The following is a 21,963-nucleotide window of genomic DNA, read 5'->3' as shown; positions in this document are numbered from 1 at the left end:
CAGGTCTGGCCTCACCAATACCCTGTACAACTGTAACAAGACGTCCCTGCTTTTATACTCCATCCCCTTTGCAATAAAGGCCAAGATTCCATTGGCCTTCCTGATCACTTGCTGTACCTGCATACTAACCTTTTGTGTTTCATGCACAAGTACCCCCAGGTCCCGCTGTACTGCAGCACTTTGCAATCTTTCTCCATTTAAATGATAACCTACTCTTTGATTTTTTTCTGCCAAAGCGCATGACCTCACACTTTCCAACATTACACTCCATCTGCCCAATTTTTGCACACCCAACTTGGCTGTCTATGTTTTTTTGCAGATTTTGTGTGTCCTCTTCACACATTGTTTTTCCTCCCATCTTTGTATCGCCAGCAAACTTGACTACGTTACACTCAGTCCCTTCCTCCAATTCGTTAACAAAGATTGTAAATAGTTGGGGTCCCAGCACTGATCCCTGCACACCCCACTAGTCACTATTTGCCAACCCGGGAATGAACCATTTATCCTGACTCTCTGTTTTCTGTTCGTTAGCCAATCCTCTATCCATGCTAATATATTACCCCCAACCCCGTGATCTTTTATCTTGTGCAGTAACCTTTTATGTGGCACCTTGTCAAATGCTTTCTGGAAGTCCAAATACACCACATCCACTGGTTCCCCTTTACATCCTCAAAGAATTCTAGCAAATTTGTCAAACATGACTTCCCCTTCATAAATCCATGCTGACTCTGCCTGACCAAATTTTCCTTTTCCAAATGTTCTGCTACTGCTTCTTTAATAATGGACTCCAACATCTTCCCAACCACAGATGTTAGGCTAACTGGTCTATAGTTTTCTGCTTTTTGTCTGCCTCCTTTTTTAAGTAGGGGCATTACATTTGCAGGTTTCCAATCTGCTGGGACCTCCCCAGAATCCAGGGAATTTTGGTAAATTACAACCCAGTTTAAACATACCAACTAACAACACACAAGGATAGGCACTTGGATGTTTTAGCCAATGTTCATGTAAAGTTTCTGTTAATGTGTGTCAAACATTGAAACCTTTAGTTTCAACATTGCGTTCTTGGACAGATTTGTGTGCTTAGTGGCTTAGTGAGATGCAGTGAATGGTGAGGCATAACGGTACTCCCCACAATGCTGCCGAGCTTGAAAGGAATGGCTTGGGCACTGTAAGGGTGGTGCTAATCTGGGCATCATATGGCAGCCAGGGTGTGCAGCGTCAAGTGAGGTCATCCCTGGCCTCCCGGGCAGCATTGTGGTCGGGTGCTGATGCCCTGTGTCCTGAGCAGTATCAGTTGATTGTGGAAAAGGTTGGTGTTGTTGATGGTGCTGCTTATGTCCCTGGTGCTGCTGGTGTTGGGGCTCATCGTGGTGCGATCCTGAGGACCAAGGTGCAATAGTTTGAAGGGCACAAGGGCTAATGCAATAGATGGCAGATGAACTTGAGATGACAGAAGCGATCTGTTAATGGTGAGAGAGCTTGTTCCAATGAGGTGACACTCGATAGTTTGTTCCAAACACTAGCAACCTGCATAAAGCTCACTGTGCCTTCCAAATGCAGTGAGCGACAGCTTTTGATCTTGGAAAGTGAACAGCTGTGAGATGGAAGCTTTTATAGCACATTCGCAGCTGCCAAGTAAAGAAATGAATTCATGGTAACACAATACCTGACGTCCTTACCTTATGTGATTCGTGAGCAGCGTCGACCCAATGGACAACCTGGTAAAATGGCATGGTGAGCTCCAAATACAGTTTAAAGGGCCGTTAACAAGGTCATAATGACTTAAATTGCCTCCCCGCCGCTGCATGTCGAGTTTGTTCTGCCCTGACTGACCCGACATCTGGTGAAGGAGCATGTCGGCGGGTCGACAGCAGGCTCTCGAACCACTGTCAACATTTTTTTTCCCACCCGTCCCGCCACCGAACACGTCTGCTGACCCAGAAAAATTCCCCCCAAAGTATTCATTTAACAAGTCTGGCATTTTTTTATTGTCCATTATAGTCTTACCTGCATCCAGCGTCGTTGGCCCACATTCCCCAATAAAACTCTTTTTTAATATATGTTGAAAAAAGTGGTTGCTCTAAGCTTTGATATCCTTTGCAAGTTTATTTTCATATTTGCTTTTTGCACCTGCTATTATTTTGTTTGTCTCCCTTTGTTGCTTTTAATCGCTCTCCTAGTCTGCAGAATTTCCACTTTTCCTTGCATTTGAGTAAGCCTATTTTTGTAGTTTTGTTGCCAGTCCCCTGGGTTCTCTGGAGGAGATTCAAAAGCTCTTGCATACCGTCATTCACACCATTCCAGGAATGCAGTTTGGAGGATTCCAGGATCACTAGACTATAGGAAATCTTTGAAGTATTCTTTGGTATCCAGTCCAGTTTATCCTGGTTCTTTTGTCATTCCAGCAGCCATAAGGGTGAAATCTGTGCTTGTTAAAGTTGCCTCCAGTTATATCTTGTCATGTCCTCAAATAGTTCTGCAAAAAAAATTGTGTTTGTTGGATTTTCTTCATTCAGACGCACAGAGAACTGGCTTGTTTTTGATATCATCTGGATCTGGGTAGCCTATGGGAGTTGTGCGCCTGATGCTGTAGTACTAAAAAAAAAGTGGTCAATTATTTGTCCAACCCAAACACGCAGAAGCATCTCTGTTGGGAGCCATAGGAATTAAATAATCTGAATTGATTGTAATCCTGATATTTGGGTAATCGTGGTGCAGGAGAACTTAGCTTCAGGAAGATCTTGAATACGTGGAAAAGTTCATTAGCTGACACGTACATGGTACATTAAATACCCATTGATTGGACTATTCCTCTAAACAGAACAAATTTTCATTGTTTTTTAACTTTTATGTAAAACTACTAATTTTGAAAGTGCTGTGTGCTGGACAGTATTTTATATCTTTACAGCCAATTGAGTCCTAATACCAGCATCAGAAAGGAAGCAGCAGAAAGCAACAAACAAGACTTCAAAAAATCCGAAAAGCCCAATCACATGAGGTAATGTCTTATTTTTGACGTACGTGGAAGTAACTGTTACTGTCTTCTGGTTATTTGCTTTGTAAAGGTTGAAGAGTCCCATCTATGATTTCTTTTCTGTGTTGGCTCTGCTCGTGGTGTCTCTCAACTCCTCCTCATCATCATCATCATAGGCAGTCCCTCGAGATCGAGGATGACTTGCTTCCACACTAAAAATGAGTACTCAGGTGACTGATGAACTAATTTTAAACGGTGGAACATGCCTGTGCGTGAATTCTTTTAACCATGCGGGCTCGATGGTCCAGTTGCAAGGTGTGCAATGGCCACCTCACGCACAGGCATGTGCCAATACATACACACAAACTCAAACATACTCCTACTGTCCTCCTTCCTTCCTCCTTCCCACAGACAGTCCCTCGGAATCGAGGAAGACTTGCTTCCACTCCTGAAGTGAGTTCTTTGGTGGCTGAACAGTCCAATACGAGAGCCACAGACTCTGTCACAGGTAGGACAGACAGTCGTTGAAAGAAGGGGTGGGTGGGACTGGTTTGCCGCACGCTCCTTCCGCTGCCTGTGCCTGACCTCTGCATGCTCTCGGCGATGAGACTCGAAGAGCTCAACGCCCTCCCGAATGCACTTCCTCCACTTAGGGCGGTCTTTGGCCATGGACTCCCAGGTGTCGGTGGGGATGTCGCACTTTATCAGGGAGGCTTTGAGGGTGACCTTGTAACGTTTCCGCTGCCCACCTTTGGCTCGTTTGCCGTGAAGGAGCTCCGCATAGAGTACTTGCTTTGGGAGTCTCGTGTCTGGCATGTGAACTATGTGGCCTGCCCAGTGAGGTTGATCGAGTGTGGTCAGTGCTTCAATGCTGGGGATGTTAGCCTGGACGAGGACACTGATGTTAGTGCGCCTGTCCTCCCAGGGGATTTGCAGGATCTTGCGGAGATACCATTCTTGATATAACGCAAGCGACTTGAGATGTCTTCTGTACATCATCCATGCCTCTGAGCCATACAGGAGGGCGGGTATTACTACAACCCTGTGGACCATGAGCTTTGTGGTAGATTTGAGGACCTGGTCTTCGAACACTCTTTCCCTCAGGCGGCCGAAGGCTGCACTGGCGCACTGGAGGCGATGTTGAATCTCCGCATCAATGTCTGCCTTTCTTGATAAGAGGCTCCCGAGGTATGGGAAATGGTCCACATTGTCGAGGGCCGCGCCGTGGATCTTGATGACTGGAGGGCAGTGCTGTGCGGCGAGGACAGGCTGGTGGAGGACCTTTGTCTTACGGATGTTTAGCGTAAGGCCCATGCTTTCGTACGCCTCAGTAAATACATCGACTATATCCTGGAGTTCAGCCTCAGAATGTACGTAGACGCAGGCGTCGTCCGTTTACTGTAGCTCGACGACAGAGGTTGGGGTGGTGTTGGACCTGGCCTGGAGGTGGCGTGGGTTAAACTGTTTAGTTTAGTTCCACACCAGCGGGGACTGTGAGGTGGAGCATGGCAGCGAGGAAGATTGAGAAAAGGGTTGAAAGACGACGCAGCCCTGTTTGACCCCGGTCCGGATGTGGATTGGGTCTGTAATGGATGCGTTGGTAAGGATCACGGCCTGCATGTCGTCGTGGAGCAGGCGAAGAATGTTGACAAACTTTTGGGGGCATCCGAACGGAGAAGGACGCTCCATAGACCCTCGCGGTTGACAGTGTCAAAGGCCTTTGTAAGGTCGAAGAAGGCCATGTATAAGGGCTGGCGCTGCTCCCTGCATTTTTCCTGCAGCTGTCGCGCTGCAAAGATCATGTGCATTGTGCCCCGTAGGGGATGAAATCTGCATTGTAACTCCGGGAGGAGCTCCTCGGCCACAGGGAAAAGACGGTTGAGGAGAACTCTAGCGACAACTTTCCCAGTGGCTGATAGCAGGGAGATTCCCCTGTAGTTGTCGCTGTCGGAATTGTTAGGGACTGGTTATGGAGGCCTGGAGGGCAGACCAAGCGCTGTGGGCATTCAGCATCTCGGTCATCAAGGCACGCCAGATTAGCTGTTAGGCGCTGGCTGCATAGGGCTCTCTTATCTGGGTGTTTAAGTGCCTCGGCATTGACTTTTTTTGCGGCACTGCTTCTGCTATCCCCTCTGCTTTAGGGCTATGTTAATGTGGATGATGGATCGGATTAGGCGGTGGTCCATCCAGCAGTCGTCAGCTCCTGTCATGACACGGGTAATGCGCACATCCTTGCGATCCCTGGCTTGGATGATGATATAGTCGATCAGGTGCCAGTGCTTGGAGCGAGGGTGCTGTCTCGATGCCTTATATTTGTCCCTCTGGCAGAACAAGGTGTGGTGAGGAGTTCATGTTCTAGACATTTTGTCAGGAATAGGGTACCGCTGGAGTTGACTTTCCCTACTCCCTCTCTGCCAATCACGCCTTTCCAGAGGGCTGTATCTTTACCGACCCTGGCATTGAAGTCACCTAAGAGGATCAGTTTGTTGCCCGCGGGGACGCGGGACAGGGATGTTTTGAGGTTGGAATAAAAACCCTCTTTGGTCTCATCCGTTGCATCGAGTGTTGGGGCGTACGCACTGATGACTGTGGCGCATTGGTTCCAGGATAGGGTGAGTCAGAGAGTCCTGAGGCGTTCGTTAACCCCGCAGGGGGAGTCTTTGAGGCCGTCGAGCAGCTCGTTTTTGATGGCGAAGCCGACTCCGAGAAGGCGGCGTTCTTCCTCTGGTTTTCCTTTCCAGAAGGAGATATAGCTTCCACCATGTTCCTTGAGCTGGCCTTCCCCTGCCCGCCGGGTCTCGTTTAGGGCAGCGATGTCGATGTCAACGCATCTAAGTTCCTGGGCAACTATGGCGGTGCGGCGTTCCGGCCTGTCGCTGTCCATGAGGGTCCTGATGTTCCAGGACCCGAACTTCATGTTAACGGAGTGGAAGATGCCTGTGTGTGGGTTCTTTTAACGTGGGGTGGCCGCTGCACACCGGTTACCACACGGGCTTAGCTGAGCAAGGTCTTGGTCCAGTGGCAAGGGGGTCCAAGACAACTGGAGACCAGGCACTGCTGTATGAGCCTAATTGCTTACGGTGAAATGTTGGCCGCAAGCTCGCCGCCAAGTAGCTCCCTTAATGGTAAGTGGCCCAAGGCTTGGTTGGGGCAGGCATTAGGAAAGTCAGTTGTCTGCTGGAGTTCTGAGGGATGTTTTAAAAGTTTCTTCCAAAGTTTTCTAAAAGTTTCTCCAGAAGTTTCAAAAGAAAAATCTCCACTTTGTTTAAAAGTTAAAACATTTTCCCAAATTGTTTAAAAAGTGTCTCAAGTTGATTAAAAGTTTAAAAGTAGATTAAAAGTTGATTAAAAGTCTAAGATGTAAGTCTGTAGTAGGCTACTCCCCTGGCATTGCTCCGTGGGTGGTCCCGCAATCACTGAGTGAGGAGACCCCGTAGATGTCGGGGCCTAACCCCCTCACTGCTAATGACTTAGGGCAGGCACAGCCTGTCGTTGGGCCGGGCCGGCTGGCCGAAGAGACCCAGAGTGCATCGTTGGGTCAAGCCCTCCTTCCCACAGGATATATCTCTACTCGGAATTCAGAGTAGGCAATGTGAGCCTCCCGACCTCACAGCCGCGCTATTGGCCAGTGCCTTCCCTTGGTCTTGTCCATTCTGCTCCACTTCTGGGCTCTGACCTCTCCGCTCCTCCATGCCATGTCCGTCCTCTCTGCTTCCGACCTCCAGACCTCACCCGTCCCGCCTTCCGCCCCTCGCCGCCTCCGACCTCCGACCTCCGCCCCTCGCTGCCTCCGCCGCCTCCGACCTCCGCCCCCTCGCCGATTCTGACCTCCGCCCCTTGCCGCCTCCGACCGCGGCCGCCGACCCTCGCCACCTCCGACCTCCGCCCCTCGCTGCCTCCGACCTCCAACCTCCGCCCCTCGCTGCCTCCGACCTCCGCCCCTCGCCGCCTCCGACCTCCGCCCCTCGCCGCCTCCGACCTCCGACCTCCGCCCCTCGCTGCCTCCGACCTCCGCCCCTCGCCGCCTCCGACCTCCGCCCCTTGCCGCCTCCGACCTCCGACCCCTCACCGCATCCGATCTTCACATTGTGGATTCTGCTGCTTCGGTGGCTAGCTTTTTTTTGATTTGCCCACAGCTCCAAACTCCAAACTGCTCTTCTGACTGTCTCATGAAGTCGGGTTTTTTTTTCTGACAACTATTCACTGTAATGCAGACGTTCAGTTTGCTTCACTCCAGATGCACAACACACCAACACCCAGCGTATACCGGAAAGGTACGGGAAGCGGACTCTCAGCCAGCTTCCCCAACCTAAACATTGTTCAACTGCCTCAAGATCAGAGTGTTTACCATCACAGGGATTCCATTTCCGCCAGCTCATATAACCTTGGTTTTAGTCATTTAAAGCAGTGTTTTGATCCCACACTAGAAATAAACATTTTGTTTTAAACTGTCTGTTTGTTTAAGTTTGGCCTTCATTCTAAGCTTTTCACCTACCGATTTGAATTAGTTTCTCTGCTCCTGTATGTCTTCTATTTTACACATCCTCAGAAGAGCACCTTGTACTGTGCCAGTGAGACATTTCATTTCCCAGCCAGTCTTCCTGTGGCTGGAGTACAATCAGTGAGAAATAATGGGCAGTTGACACGGTGGAATTCTCCCCACTAGGGGTTGGGTGGGGTGAGGTCATTCAAACTCATTTTACAAGAGGATTCATACAGCCAGCAAAGCGCACTTCACCCAGGTTCCAGATGTGAAAGAGAATGCACTATCCAGCCCCTTCCTCAATACAGCTATAATTAACGTGCACACACAAAGTCCAGGAACCATGAAGTGCTCCAATTGTAACTGTGACATTACCTTAGCCTCGTCTTACAATTGGATACAGTAAACAAACAGAAACTGACACAAAAGATGTTAATGTTTATCATAATTTATTGTAAGCATTTGCTTTTTCTAAGCATGCTAAAGGTCTATAGTAGCTGTAGCAGAAAGGAAGCAGACAGAAAGCCAGGAACAGTGAGGCACACAAAATGAAATGGGACAACAATTGTTCGGAGAAGTCCACACCTGCAGCAAAACTCATCTGGAACTATAATGTGGATGAGATACTACAACATGATCAGTTAGTGAAGATTGTGTTTCCATCAATTGCCATCATTATTGGTCATCTCATTTAAGATACTCTCTGAGATATTTAGTTCAACACGGAGTTACTCTAATTATCTTTGTTCTCCAAGAAATGCTGCATTTTGAACAACTGTTTCCCTGATCACACGTAGAACTCCTATATCCTCTCTGTTGCTAAAGCTGGACCTCTTTCCTGCTAAACATTTATTTTCTGTTAGCAACTCTTAACTTTCCATAATGCTAAAGTCAGTTCCAGTCTTGAATATTGCCCTCCCCTCTCTCCGCCCTCCTCCCCCCTCCTCCCCCCAATATCTGGGAAGCTCTCCGAACAGCGCGCTCACACTCATGGGCAAGGTACAAAATAAGCTTATCTGATGAATGATCCCTCTAAATGCATTTCCTCTGTGTTGGACGCATCGCTTTATTTCTTACTCAAACTCTGTCCTCTCTGTGACAAAAATGTCTTTGTCAGATTTCTTACGTGATTGTTTCTTGTTGGTCACAGCACACACAAGTTTGAAGGGCAGTAAGGGCTAGCTATTTTGACGGTTGTATTAAATACTGAATACAGTCTGGCTAATTTTCACACTGAAGGACAAGGTAAAGACAAGTTTAAGATGAGCCTGGTCTGCATGGTTTAATTGCTGTCACTGCATTTTATGGGATTTCTCCAACAGGTCATTCAAATATTTGACACAGTTTAATGAATAAAGCCACTCCATTCATTTCAAACCACATTGTAATTGACACTGTGTCCATGGGAGATGTACAGACTTGTTTAAGTATATCGTTAAAGGATAAAATTTAAATATGTGTGACTGACTTTATGCCAGTCAACAATCAAACAATTTGAAACTAGTAGAGAGAGGCTCGAGGGTAAATCAGTCACTGTCAAAGTGTTTCCAATTAGAAAGTGAGCAAGTGTTTCAAGGATCAGTTTTAATGTGAACTCAGGAGAACCATTGTTTTTATCTTGTTATTTAAGGAGAATAGTAAAGTTTTAATTAATGTAAATGCACTGTTTGTACCAAATACTATTCCTTTAACAATTTAGTGTTGAATAAAGTTGTCCATTGGTTTAATTTGGAATATAGTGGCAAAGTTTCTCTGTTCAAATCCTGATGTCACACTACATTTGCTTCAATATTGAACATATAAAGGACCACTCTGGTTGATCGGGGATGTGAGACACTCTTAGAGGAGTGGTCGAACCTACGAAGGGCCCATCGAGGCACTCCTCGCTGCCTGCTTACACCCCAATTGTCCCATCCTACTCTCTCGCCAACCTTCCCACTCAGCGCACCCACTGGGGGCTAATCTTGCCAATCTCCTCCCAATCCAACTCGCCCCCCCAGAGCTGACCCTGTGGACGCTGGCAGTGGGTCAGCCGTCACCGACCCTCTCCACGTCCGTTCGCTTGCGAACAAGGCCCTTACCATTCCTGAGCTTCTCGTGGATGATGGCATCGACATCGTGGCCCTGACGGAAACCTAGTTGGGGGACGATGACACCTTACCCTTAAACGAAGCCTCCTCGCCTGGCTACAACTTCCATCACTTACCCTGCTCAGATCGCCGTGGTGGTGGTGTGACTCTTATCACCAAATCACACCTTGGTCTGTCCCCCTACTCTTCCGACACTTTCTCTTCCTTTGAGCATCTCACCCTATTCCACCCCTCTCACCTCTCATTTACAACTCTCATTCTCTACCGCCCACCCAAGTAGCATAACAATGTTGTTGCCGATATTTCTTCACTAGTTTCCTCCTTCTGCTTCTGCACCAAACAACTTCTCATCCTCTGTGATTTCAACCTCCATCTCAACTCACCATGCTCTCTCTCCTCTGAGGTCACTAGCCTCCTATCCTCCCTTAACCTCGCCCTCCATGTAAACTCCCCAATCCATATTCACGGCCACCCCCTCGACCTTGCCATCTCTCATGGCCTCGCTACTCCCATCGTGTCAATCACAGATAAGGCCATCTCTGACCACTTCCTCGTATCGTTCTCCACTCACATTCCCCCTCCCCCACCCCCACAACACTACCTCCTCCTGTGTCGGCCCCTGGAAAAAACTCTCTCCCCACTCTCTTATAACTGAACTTATCAACTCCCTCCATTCACCGTGACATTTCTGCAGCCACCGACCTGCTCAGTCACACCCTCACTACCACCTTTGATGCCCTAGTCCCTGTTAAAACAATTACTCTCTCTCACCCTGGCCGTTCCCTCTGGTACAGCCCTGATCTTCGCTCCATCAAGTCCAAGGGACGCAGACTTGAACGGATATGGCAGACAACTGGTTTGGCAATTCACCGCCAGATCTGGCTGGACCACATAAAGCACTATCGGGTCCTGCTTTCGTCTGCCAAAATCACTCACTATTCCAGAATCATTTTGGAATATAAAGATAAACCCGGCTTCTATTCTCACTGTGGACTTTGTCTCTAAGATTGAGACCATCCGTTTGGCTGCCTCTGCCTCTTCCCTTCTCTCCCCTAGCCCACTGGGCCAACTTCTTCTAAGGATCCCCCCTGCCCTAGCCCTGACCCCTCATCTTTCTCCAGTTTCTCTCCAATCTCCCCTTATGACCTTTCCGAGCTCATCCTGTCCATGAGACCCACTTCCTGCTCCCTTGACCCTATTCCCACCAAACTGCTGACCACCCAACTTCCTTGTCTGACTCCCATGTTGGCTGACATTGTTAATAGTTTGCTCTCCTCAGGCATTGTCCCCCTCTCCCACAAATCTGCGTCATCACCCCTCTCCTCAAAAAAAACAACCCTCGACCCCTCCGTCCTTGCAAACGACCGCCCCATCTCCAACCTCCCGTTCCTCTCCAGAGTCCTTGAACAGGTTGTTGTTTCACAAATCTGTGCCCATCTTTCCCACAATTCCATCGCTCCAATCCAGTTTCCGTTCCTGCCACAGTACCGAAATGGCTCTCATCAAGGTCACAAATGACATGCTTTGTGACTGTGACAAAGGCAAGCTATCCCTCCTCGTCCTTCTTGACTTGTCTGCAGCCTTTGACACAGTTGACCACTCTATCCTTCTGCAGTGCCTCTCCACCGTCATCCAGCTGGGTGGGACTGCACTCGCCTGGTTCCATTCTTATCTATCTAATCGTAGCCTGCAATGGCTTCTATTTCCGGCCCCGTATCGTTACCTCTGGTGTCCCCCAAGGATCTATCCTTGGTCCCTCCTATTTCTCATCTATATGTTGCCCCTTGGCGATATCATCCGGAAGCACAGTGTCAGTTTCCACATGTACGCTGACGACACCCAGCTCTACCTCACCACCACTTCTCTTGAACCTTCCTCAGTCCCCAAATTGTCAGACTGCTTGTCCGACATCCAGTTCTGGATGAGCAGAAATTTTCCCCAGTTGAATATTGGGAAGACGAAGCCTTTGTTTTCTGTCCCTGTCACAAACTCCATTCCCTAGCCACTGACTCCATCCCTCTCCCCAACTTCTGTCTGAGGTTGAACCAGACTGTTCGCAATCTTGGTGTCATATTTGACTCTGAAAGGAGCTTTCAGCCACATATCCGCAGCATAACTAGGACCGCCTATTTCCACCTCCGTAACATCGCCCGTCTCCGCCCTTGCCTCAGCTCATATGCTGCTAAGGCCCTCATCCATGCCTTTGTTACCTCTAGACTTAACTATTTCAACATACTCCTGGCTGGCCTCCCACGTTCTACCCTACATAAGCTAGAGGTGATCCAAAACTCAGCTGCCGTGCCCTAACTCGCACCAAGTCCCGCTCACCCCTGTGCTTGCTGACTTACATTGGCTCCCAGTTAAGCAACACCTTGATTTCAAAATTCTCATCCTTATTTTCAAATCCCTCCGTGGCCTCGCCCCTCCCTATCTCTGTAATCTCCTCCAACCCTACAACCCCCCGTGATGTCTCCGCTCCTCTAATTCTGCCCTCTTGAGCATCCCTGATGATAATTGCTCAGCCATTGGTGGCCGTGCCTTCAGTTGCCGAGGCCCTAAGTTCTGGAACTCCCTGCCTAAACCTCTCCGTCTCTCTACCTCTCTTTCCTCCTTCAAGATGCTCCTTCAAACCTACCTCTTTGATCAAGCTTTTGGTCACCTGCGCTAATTTCTCCTTGTGCAGCTTGGTGTCACTTCTTTTTTTAATCTCATTATACTCCTGTGAAGCACCTTGGGACATTTCACTACGTTAAAGGCGCTATATAAATACAAGTTATTGTTGCTTGTGATACTGTACCTAAGGTCATTTCTAGTGCACTAACCCAAACCGAAACACTTACAATCTACAAGTTTCTAAACCCATGCTTGGCTTAACCTAACCAGTACTTCAAGAGTTCCCTTGTCTTATCTCATCTTTTCCCAACTTGATAGCAACCTGTGCTTTGGTACTTCACAAACGTTTCTTAGTTTTACATTGTTTTTATTTTATTAATCAGTTCTGAGATGCTCTTTCCTGTGTTTCAGTTATTTTTTGATCAATTTCTGGAACTATACAATAGACAATTTATATTTGTTGATTTTGAGATTTGAACCTAGGCTTGAGGATTGCTGAGTGCAAATCCTGTGCAAGAATGTGTCAGCTTTATAAATTTGATGCACAAATGCATATTTCCTAACTCTGAGTTAGTTTTTCATGGAGCTTCTTCGAACTGCCCAGCATTTAACCTGTGATAATACGAGGTAATGTTTTATTGGCCTATAGTGTTTACTACCCTTTTCCTGTATTTTTTAAGTTTGGTATTTTTCTAGTGTAGTCTGTTTCCATATTACAACCATGAATCTGTATTGGTACTTTGAAGTGCCCTTCTATAAATAGCTACAAGTACAGCAAAGTTCACATGCAAATTAGTATATTCTTGCTATTTAATAGAAATCACCTACTTTACTGCGATGATCTACATTTTAGGGATTCAGGTAAATCCAGAGGACTGTTGGGGCATGAATCTTCGTGGGTGGGTTGACCGGGAGGTGAGGTGACTGAGAACAGTACAGGAAATCCCAGAGTCTGATAAGCTTCAAATTTGAATCTCATTAAGGAAAATATTAGCAGCATTCTTGGGCAAATATGACGGTGCGGCCAGTCAATTGAAGATGCAGTGGTGTAATGCACACTGCAATAAAAATGAACATTGAATTAATTACAGCCTCACATCTGGGTTCAATGTTGCTATAGGTAATTTATGGGGCTGTTATTAATAGAAAAGAGTAAACTGCTCTGTCATTTCATGCTCATTAATTCAGCCCCTTGCTACCCTCCCGTCCTCTAGAAAAAGTTTGTACACCTCTGGCTAAAAATGGATTTTATACACGTTATTTATGAGAATTACTTGCCAAAATACATTCGTTGTGTTAAATATATATCAATATGGTAATCAAAACTGATTCAACACGAATAAGTACTTTATGAAACCCTGTAGAACCTAACTCCCCATGGTGCATTGTATTAAATTTCATTTTCAGACTCTATCCAGTATATAACCATTACAAGCTGCGCTGGGAGTGAGGGTGAAGTAACTTTCTAGTGGTCTGTTTCTAGAGGTCTTATCGGTAACACAGAACAATACTTTGCTAATTGTTGTCTCTGTTCTGGGAAGGCTGAAGGTGAGAGTGAGCTGTTTCCTTTGGAGGGTTAGGCTTTCGTACTCAAACTCACTCTTTTCCAGGAACTCAAAAATGTGGAACTACTTGCCTCGCTCAGTCCTTCCTTCGCCCTATAATCTTCAGATTTCAACATCAAAGCCGAGCCTTCTCATTACTTCTTGATTACATTGTATCCCGCCTGCTCTTGGTAGGGCTGTGCACTATGGGCCATGACACTTGAGCTAGGTTTTCAGTAAAGACTAGCTGAGGCAATGATATCACTAAATCCGAACAAAACTTTGTACTCTACCCAAAATGGAATGCGAATTCATTCTGTGCTAATCCAGATTAGAGCAAGAACGAAACTAAATAAAAGTAGACGTGTTTTCCTTCCACCTCTCCTGATGGTGCTAACTCCAGAGAGGAGGTGAGGAAGGACGTTCTTGCTATTGAGGGAGTGCAGCGAAGGTTCACCAGACTGATTCCCGGGATGGCTGGACTGACATATGAGGAGAGACAGGATCAACTGGGCCTTTATACACTGGAGTTTAGAAGGATGAGAGGGGATCTCATAGAAACTTACAAGATTCTGACGGGACTGGACAAGTTAGATGCGGGAAGAATGTTCCCGATGTTGGGAAAGTCCAGAACCAGGGGACACAGTCTTAGAATAAGGGGTAGGCCATTTAGGACTGAGATGAGGAGAAACTTCTTCACTCAGAGAGTTGTTAACCTGTGGAATTCCCTGCCGCAGAGAGTTGTTGATGCCAGTTCATTGGATATATTCAAGAGGGAGTTAGATATAGCCCTTACGGCTAAAGGGGTCAAGGGGTATGGCGAGAAAGCAGGAAAGGGGTACTGAGGGAATGATCAGCCATGATCTTATTGAATGGTGGTGCAGGCTCGAAGGGCCGAATGGCCTTACTCCTGCACCTATTTTCTATGTTTCTATGAGAGTGACTGCCCTTGACATTAAGGCAGCATTTGACCGAGTGTGGCATCAAGGACCCCTCATAAAATTGAAGTCAATGGGAATCAGGGGGAAAACTCTCCACTGGCTGGAGTCATACTTAGCACAAAGGAAGATGGTTGTGGTTGTTGGAGGTCAATCATCACAGCTCCAGGACATCGCTGCAAAAGTTCCTCAAGGCTGTGTCCTCAGCTCAACCATCTTCAGCTGCTTCATCAATGACCTTCCCTCCATCATAAGGTCAGACGTGGGGCTGTTCGCTGATGATTGCAGTGTTCAGTTCCATTCGCAACTCCTCAGCTAATGGAGCAGTCCATGCCCACATGCAGGAAAACCTGGACGACATTCCGGCTTGGGCTGATAATTGACAAGTAACATTCGCGTCACACAATGACTATCTCCAACAAGTGAGAATCTAACCACCTCCCCTTGACATTCAATAACATTACCATCGCCGAATCCCCCACCATCAACATCCTGGGGGTCACTATTGACTAGAAACTTAACTGGACCAGCCACATAAATACTGTGGCTACAAGAGCAGGTCAGAGGCTGGGTATTCTGTGATGAGTGTCTCACCTCTTGACTCTCCAAAGCCTTTCCACCATTTACAAGGCACAAGTCAGGAGTGTGATGGAATACTCTCCACTTGCCTGGATGGTGCAGCTCAACAACACTCAAGAATCTCAAACCATCCAGGACAAAACAGCCCGCTTGTTTGGCACCCCATCCACCATCTTCAACATTCTCTCCCCCACCACCGGTGCACCGTGGCTGCAGTGGGCACTATTTACAAGATGCACTGCAGCAACTCAACAAGGCTTCTTCAGCAGCACCTCCCAAACCCACGAGCTCTACCACTTAGAAGGACCTAGAAGGATAAGAGCAGTAGGTGCATGAGGACATCACCTGCACGTTCCCCTCCAAGTTACACACCATCCTGACTTGGAAATATATCGCTGTTCCTTCATTGTCGCTGGATCAAAATCCTGGAACTCCCTCCATACCAGCACTGTGGAAGTACCTTCACCACACAGACTGCAGCGGTTCAAGAAGGCACCACACCACCTCCTTCTCAAGGGCAATTAGGGATGGGCAATAAATGCCGGCCTTGCCAGTGACTTCCACATTCCAGGAACAAATTTTTTAAAACTCCCGGCAAGATTGATCGTTCCACAGGCACTAGGCAATGGCCGTAGCCATTTTTCAAGAAATATAACAGAGAAGGGAGGAGATTGCATCTCAACCCAATCTAGCCTCACTGACATCCAGCAAGGAGCACTTGATAATAGTCAGGAGGAGGAACTCTGGTTCATTTTTCCTCCCTAGTCTTGAAGGCACTGAGAGCATTTCTAGCATTTGAACTGCTACCTGGCAGAAATAACAAAACCCAACATATGCCAAGGATTAGTACCTGGGATTTTCTGGTCTGTAAGGTTTACTTGTATGCTGAGATTTTACCAACTGAGTCATTTGAGGATTTGAAGATTATTGTTCATCAGCAGTGCCAGTTTTATGTGAGGCAAATAAAATATTACATTTCCAAATAAAATATTACATTTCCATGTAGACAAGCTTGATAGTCTAAATGGCTTGTTTTTTAAGCCATTTAGACTATCAAGCTTGTCTACATGGATCGCCTAGTTTAATCCCATTGTTCTGCTCACTCACCATGCTTTTTAATTATTACATATTTTCTCAGCAATTATCTGATACCATTTAAAAATAATTCATGGACTTTGCTTCAACAACAGTTTGTGGTAGAGAATTCCACATTCTAACCACCCTCTGTGGAAAGAATATTTTTTCTAAACTCGCCTTTAATTCTAGTGTAATTATTTAAAATTTGTTCCCTTGGATCACGGTGTTGTCAAAAAGTGGAGTATGAGGAAAAAAAATCTCATAATAATAAAAAGAACAGTGACGTATTCTCCAAATATAATAGTAAAAAGAGAATTATTCATTGTGAGTTGGGACCCCAGTGGACAGGGTATGAGTTAGTCGAGGATAAATGGAAATTAGCAAAAATACTTAAGTAATTCACTGCAGTGTTTACAATAGAGAAAGATATTGAGGAGGAGGTAAATCCTGAATTCTTTAAAATTGGGATGAGAGATACAATAAATCAAAGGAAGGTATCGGAAAAGTTAGCTATGCTAAAAGTGGACAAGGTGCCAGGACCTGACCAGATACATCCAAGCATCCTGAGGGAAATGGGGAAATTCGGAAAGAAATGGCAGAGGCACTAGAAATTATTTTTCCGAATTCTGTGGAGTGGATGTATGTCAGATGGTACATTTTGGTAAAAAAAAAGTTATAATTATACTTTGAATAGGAGATGGTTTTGTGATGTGTAAGAACAGAGGTGTTTGGGGTTTAAGGTAAAGCAGAAGCTCAAGTGGATACAAAAGCTAAAGGAATACTTGGTTTTATGGCAAGTGGTACAGAATACAAGAGCTGAGATGTAATGGTGAATCTAGATAAAGCTTTAGTTGGACACTGCAGGTAGTTTTATGCTCCACACTGTAGGAAGCATCTTGAGGTAATAGAGAGGGGACAGTGCAAATTCATCAGGAAACTGCCTCGAATGAGGAAATACGGACACGAAGACAAAAAATTGGGCTTTTCGTTAAGTTTTGGGGTTGTGCCCGATGATAGTCTCATACTCAGCGCCTAGGATCATTCCTGTAAGTGACCTCTTGCTTCCTAATTATCGAAGTGTCACCTTAAGATGCACAATACCTGGCAATGTAACATTGCCCACAGTAACTGTAAATTGGTCCCTGGAAGTAGCACAAACCATCCTGTTCCCTCAGAACTTTGGTTAACCTAAGAATAATCAGTCTGCCAGATTGTGTGGTTTCGACTTTAATCTACAAATCAGGGATATTCAAAGTAAAAATTATATAGTTGCAAAAGATCAACACAGGAGGTCCCACTAGATTACAACCCTTTACTTGCAACCTTTTATCTCTCAATTCAGAATATCAGGCATCATGCTTCACTAACTCTCCGAATAATATTATTCATTATGAGGTTGAGTCAACCTGTGGAGCCTTCATATGCTCACCTCAATACAGGGTGCAGTACTAGCACAGAAAGAACTGCTAAACTAGCCAAGAGCTTCCAAATGTATTTCTTTACCTGTCCATGAACCCATATCCTAGAGACACCTGCTATATTCCCCATCATGAGAAGTGTTAACTTAAATTCAAGTTTTGCAGGTATTTGAGTTTGCCACTCCTCAAGCAAAGGATACAATGTCACCTGGCTGGCTGGAATATCTGTTAACAATATACAATTCTCCCCTGATGGTACAACAGTTAGCTTACTCTCAATGGCTTTCTGGTCCGGGAATGTTAGCATCCATTGATAATCTTTCAGTGTCATTTGCTTGTATAATTTGTTACAGGGGGAAAGGTCGGCCAACCAAAGCCAGAGCTCTCTGGATGACAAAAGAGATAGAGAGTAAGTTGAAGCAGAAAAAGGGGCATATGACCGATGTCAGGTTGAGAATACAAGTGAGAACCAGGCTGAATATAAAAAGGTCGGAGGAGAAGTGAAAAAGATAACAAGAGGGCAAAGAGAGAGTATGAGAATATATTGGCAGCTAACATAAAAGGGAAACCAAAAGTCTTATCGGCTTAAATATAGTAAACGGGTAGTAAGAGAGGGTTGGGGCCGATTAGGGACCAAAATGGAGTCTTATGCATGGAGGCAGAGGGCATGGCTGAGGTACTAAATAAGTACTTTGCACCTATCTTTACCCTTCACTAGGTTGATTCTGGAGATGAAGGGTTTGACATATGAAGAAAGGTTGAGTAGGTTGGGCCTATACTCATTGGAGTTCAAAAGGATCTTATCAAAACATAAAGGGGCTTGACAAGGTGGATGCAGAGAGGATATTTCCACTCATAGGGGAAATTAGAACTAGGGGGCATAGTATCAGAATAAGGGGCCACCCATTTAAAACCGAGATGAGGAGAAATTTCTTCTCTGAGGGTTGTAAATCTGTGCAATTCTCTGCCCCAGAGAGCTGTGGAGGCTGGGTTATTGAATATATTTAAGGCGGGGATAGACAGATTGAGCGATAAGGGAGTAAAGGGTTATGGGGAATGGGCAGGGAAGTGGAGCTGAGTCCATGATCAGATCAGCCACGATCTTATTAAATGGCGGAGCATGTTCAAGGGGCCAAATGGCCTACTCCTGCTCCTATTTCTTATGTTCTTAAGGAAGAAGATGCTGCCAAAGTCACAGTGAAAGAGGAAGTAGTTACGATACTGGATGGGATAAAAATTGATAAGGAGGAAGCCCTTGAAAGGCTGGTTGTACTTAAAGTTGATAAGTCACCAGCACCAGATGGGATGCATCCTAGGATGCTGAGGGAAGTAAAGATGGAAATTGCGGAGGTACTGGCCATAATCTTCCAATTCTTCTTGGATACGAAGCTGGAGCCAGAGGACTGGAAAATTGCAAATGTTACACCCTTGTTCAAAAAAGGTTATAAGGATAAACCCAACAACAACAGGCCAGTCAGTTTAACCTCGGTAGTGAGGAATCTTTTAGAAACGATAATCCGGGACAAAATTACCAGTCACTTGGACAAGTATGAATTAATTAAGGAAAGCCAGCACGGATTTGTTAAAGGCATATTGTGTTTAACTAACTTAAAAGAGAGGGTTAATGAGGACAATGCTGTTAATGTGGTGTACATGGACTTCCAAAAGGCATTTGAACTATGATGAAGTGAGTTTGAGAGATATGGTGCTTAGGCAGAAAAAGCTTGGATTTGTTGGGCTTAATGGTCATTTGCTAATCTATCTTCTGTTTTTAATGATTAGTGTCTTTCTCTGATGCCTGTGCCGTGCAGTCACCCTCACCCCTGTACTCCCTCGCATTCTCTAATGAATTTTCCACTCCATGTTAGTGAGTCAGTGAGTCCCTGTCTCTGTCTGGCTGTGGAATGTGTCTCCCTCAAACTCTCTTCCAGTCTGAATTAGTCTCTTTCTTAAGCTTTCTAACTTGGAATGGACTCGGAATTTCAGCCTTCTCTTTACATTAAGGTAGGATTGCTACCAATGGGAGATGATTATGAAGAGGTCAGGTTATATGACAATAAAATATAGTGAGATTGAGGTGGTTACAGATATGGAAGTTACAAGAGGCAGAAGCAGCAGAGGGTTGTCAGTATAGACCAAGGACTAGTCCACCATGGATTTGCAATTCATTTCTCGTTAAGACAGTACACTTGGTTGAAATTCTCCCATTTAAAGGGTAAGAAACCATGCAACAAGAAAAGACCATTGATGCCAGCAAGCCCACTCTATAATGTACTCTATCCAATCAATTTCACCTCTTGTGGAAAGGTTCTCGAGTGTTCCCTCCTGCTATCCTAAAAGTAAGTCCAGTAAAATTCCTGAATATCTGTCTACCATAACTCAGTTGTGGCACTCTCGCCTCCGAGTCAAATGTTCGTGGGTTCCAGTCCCGCTCAAGAGTCTTGAGGACAAAATCTAGGCTGACACTCAAAAACAGTACAGAGGAAATGCTGCTTTGTCAGAAGTGCCATCTTTCAGATGAGATGTTAAACCAAAGCTCCATCCGTCCCCTCGGATGGGTGAAAATGATGGCATTATTTTGAAGAAGAGCAGGGGAGTTCTTCTCTGTGCCCTAGCCAATACTTCATCATAGGCAGTCCCCTGAAGTGAGGATGACTTGCTTCCACGCCAAAAAGGAATGAATTCACAGGTGTTTCAATGAAGGACCTAATATTCCAGATCCCGAACTACATCTTGAAGGGTGGAAGATGCCTGTGCGTGGATTTTTTTAACGTGTGGTGGCCGTTGCACACCAGCCACCACGCGGGCTTGACAGAGCTAGGTCTTGGTCCAGTGGCAAGGATTAACCAGGACGACTGGAGACTAGCTCTGCTGCATGGACTGAGTGTGCGCACATATAGCAGTGTGGGCTGGCCCGTGCTGCCCCTGGACCCTTACCTCTTCTGGGCCCCAGACTCACGTCTCTCCTGGGTCCCTGTCACTTCCCTCGACAAACTCTTGCCGCTCCTTCGCCCCTCCTGCTGTGCCTGCCCGCACTGCAATCAGCGACCTGACTTCGCAGGCGTCGCCCTCCTGCAGTGCACACTGCTCCCTCTGATGGCCCTGGCCCGCTGATGGTCTTGCAGGCTGGGACCGCGCCGATTTCCGGGCCGGGCTGCCCATGCTGCTCCCCAGTGTCTCTACAGTCCAATACTTATCCCTCAACCAACATCACTAAAACAGATTATCTGGTCACTATCAAATTGCTGTGCACAAATTGGCATCTGTGGTTCCTACCTTACAACAGTAACTGCACTTCATTGGCTGTGAAGCACTTTGGGAAGGTTTGAGGTCATGAAATTCACTGTATAAATGCAAGTCCTTCTTTCTTCATCTGTGTTTGATTTACATCCCCCGATCTTTGATGCTTACAACTATGAGGGGTTTTGATGAGGTAAATAGGGAAAAACCATTTCCACTGGCCAAGTTGGTAATTAGTGGGTATAGGTTTACGGTCATCGTCAGGAGAACAAAGGAAGAGGCTTTATACTTGTAGGGTTCTTAGATATGGAATGCCTTATTGGAAACAGTAGTGGAATCTAGAATCGTTTTTTTTAAAGAAGTGGATAATTATTTGAAAAAGAAAAAATTGAAAAGCTATGGAGAAAGGGCAGGGAAATGGGACTAGGTTGGACACCCCTTTCAAAAACAGGCCATCTCTGTCTACGATCAATTGCCTTTCTCGTCATGGCTAGTCCATGGTTCGAGTACGTAGTTCAGCAATCCTCTTGTTCCACACATCACTTGACTTTCACCATCAATACTTGAAAGGGCCATTCGGTCCATCGAAGCTCATCCCTCGTACACCATCTTTTCCATCACGGCATCTAATTGTATTTTGAGTAACTCCAATATTTTTCCCTCCGTTACCTTGCTTAATAGATTATTCCACGCATACATCACTCTTTCAGTAAAGGCATTTTCCTAGTATCTGTTATTACTTTACTGCCGGCATGGACTGATTGGGCCGAATGGCCTGTTTCTGTGCCGTACATCCTATTCTCCCTCAGTCCCATTCAGACCAAATATTCACCCAGCTCTTCGATGACAGATTTCCCTGGGAGTCTATTCCAGTTATGTTAAATAAATCTTTCCAACTTCAAGCCTTAATTATTAATTTTAAACAAAACTCCAAAACTCACGTGGCATATTTACAAATCCTGATCTAGTGTTCCATTTTATTTGTGTAGTTTTGGCAACTTTACAAT

The 21,963-nt window shown here is 45.9% G+C and overlaps 1 protein-coding gene across 3 annotated transcripts in view; it reads left to right on the top strand.

Moving 5' to 3' along the window:
• LOC139234018 (leucine-rich repeat-containing protein 49) overlaps positions 1–21,963 on the top strand; it is a 292,104-nt gene that overhangs the window by 199,329 nt on the left and 70,812 nt on the right. For 2 of the 3 annotated variants that reach the window (XM_070864856.1, XM_070864854.1), the window contains exon 13: positions 2,909–2,998. The exons of the other annotated variant lie outside the window; for it this stretch is intronic. In XM_070864856.1, the coding sequence (XP_070720957.1) occupies positions 2,909–2,998 (90 nt within the window). The remainder of the gene's footprint in view (positions 1–2,908; positions 2,999–21,963) is intronic. 3 annotated transcript variants of the gene reach the window in all.

The sequence above is a fragment of the Pristiophorus japonicus genome, chromosome 21 (assembly GCF_044704955.1).
Source record: "Pristiophorus japonicus isolate sPriJap1 chromosome 21, sPriJap1.hap1, whole genome shotgun sequence".
In the NCBI taxonomy this organism is placed as follows: domain Eukaryota; kingdom Metazoa; phylum Chordata; class Chondrichthyes; family Pristiophoridae; genus Pristiophorus; species Pristiophorus japonicus.
Note: the sequence above shows the minus strand (reverse complement) of the source record. Positions and strands in the feature narration are given on the sequence as shown.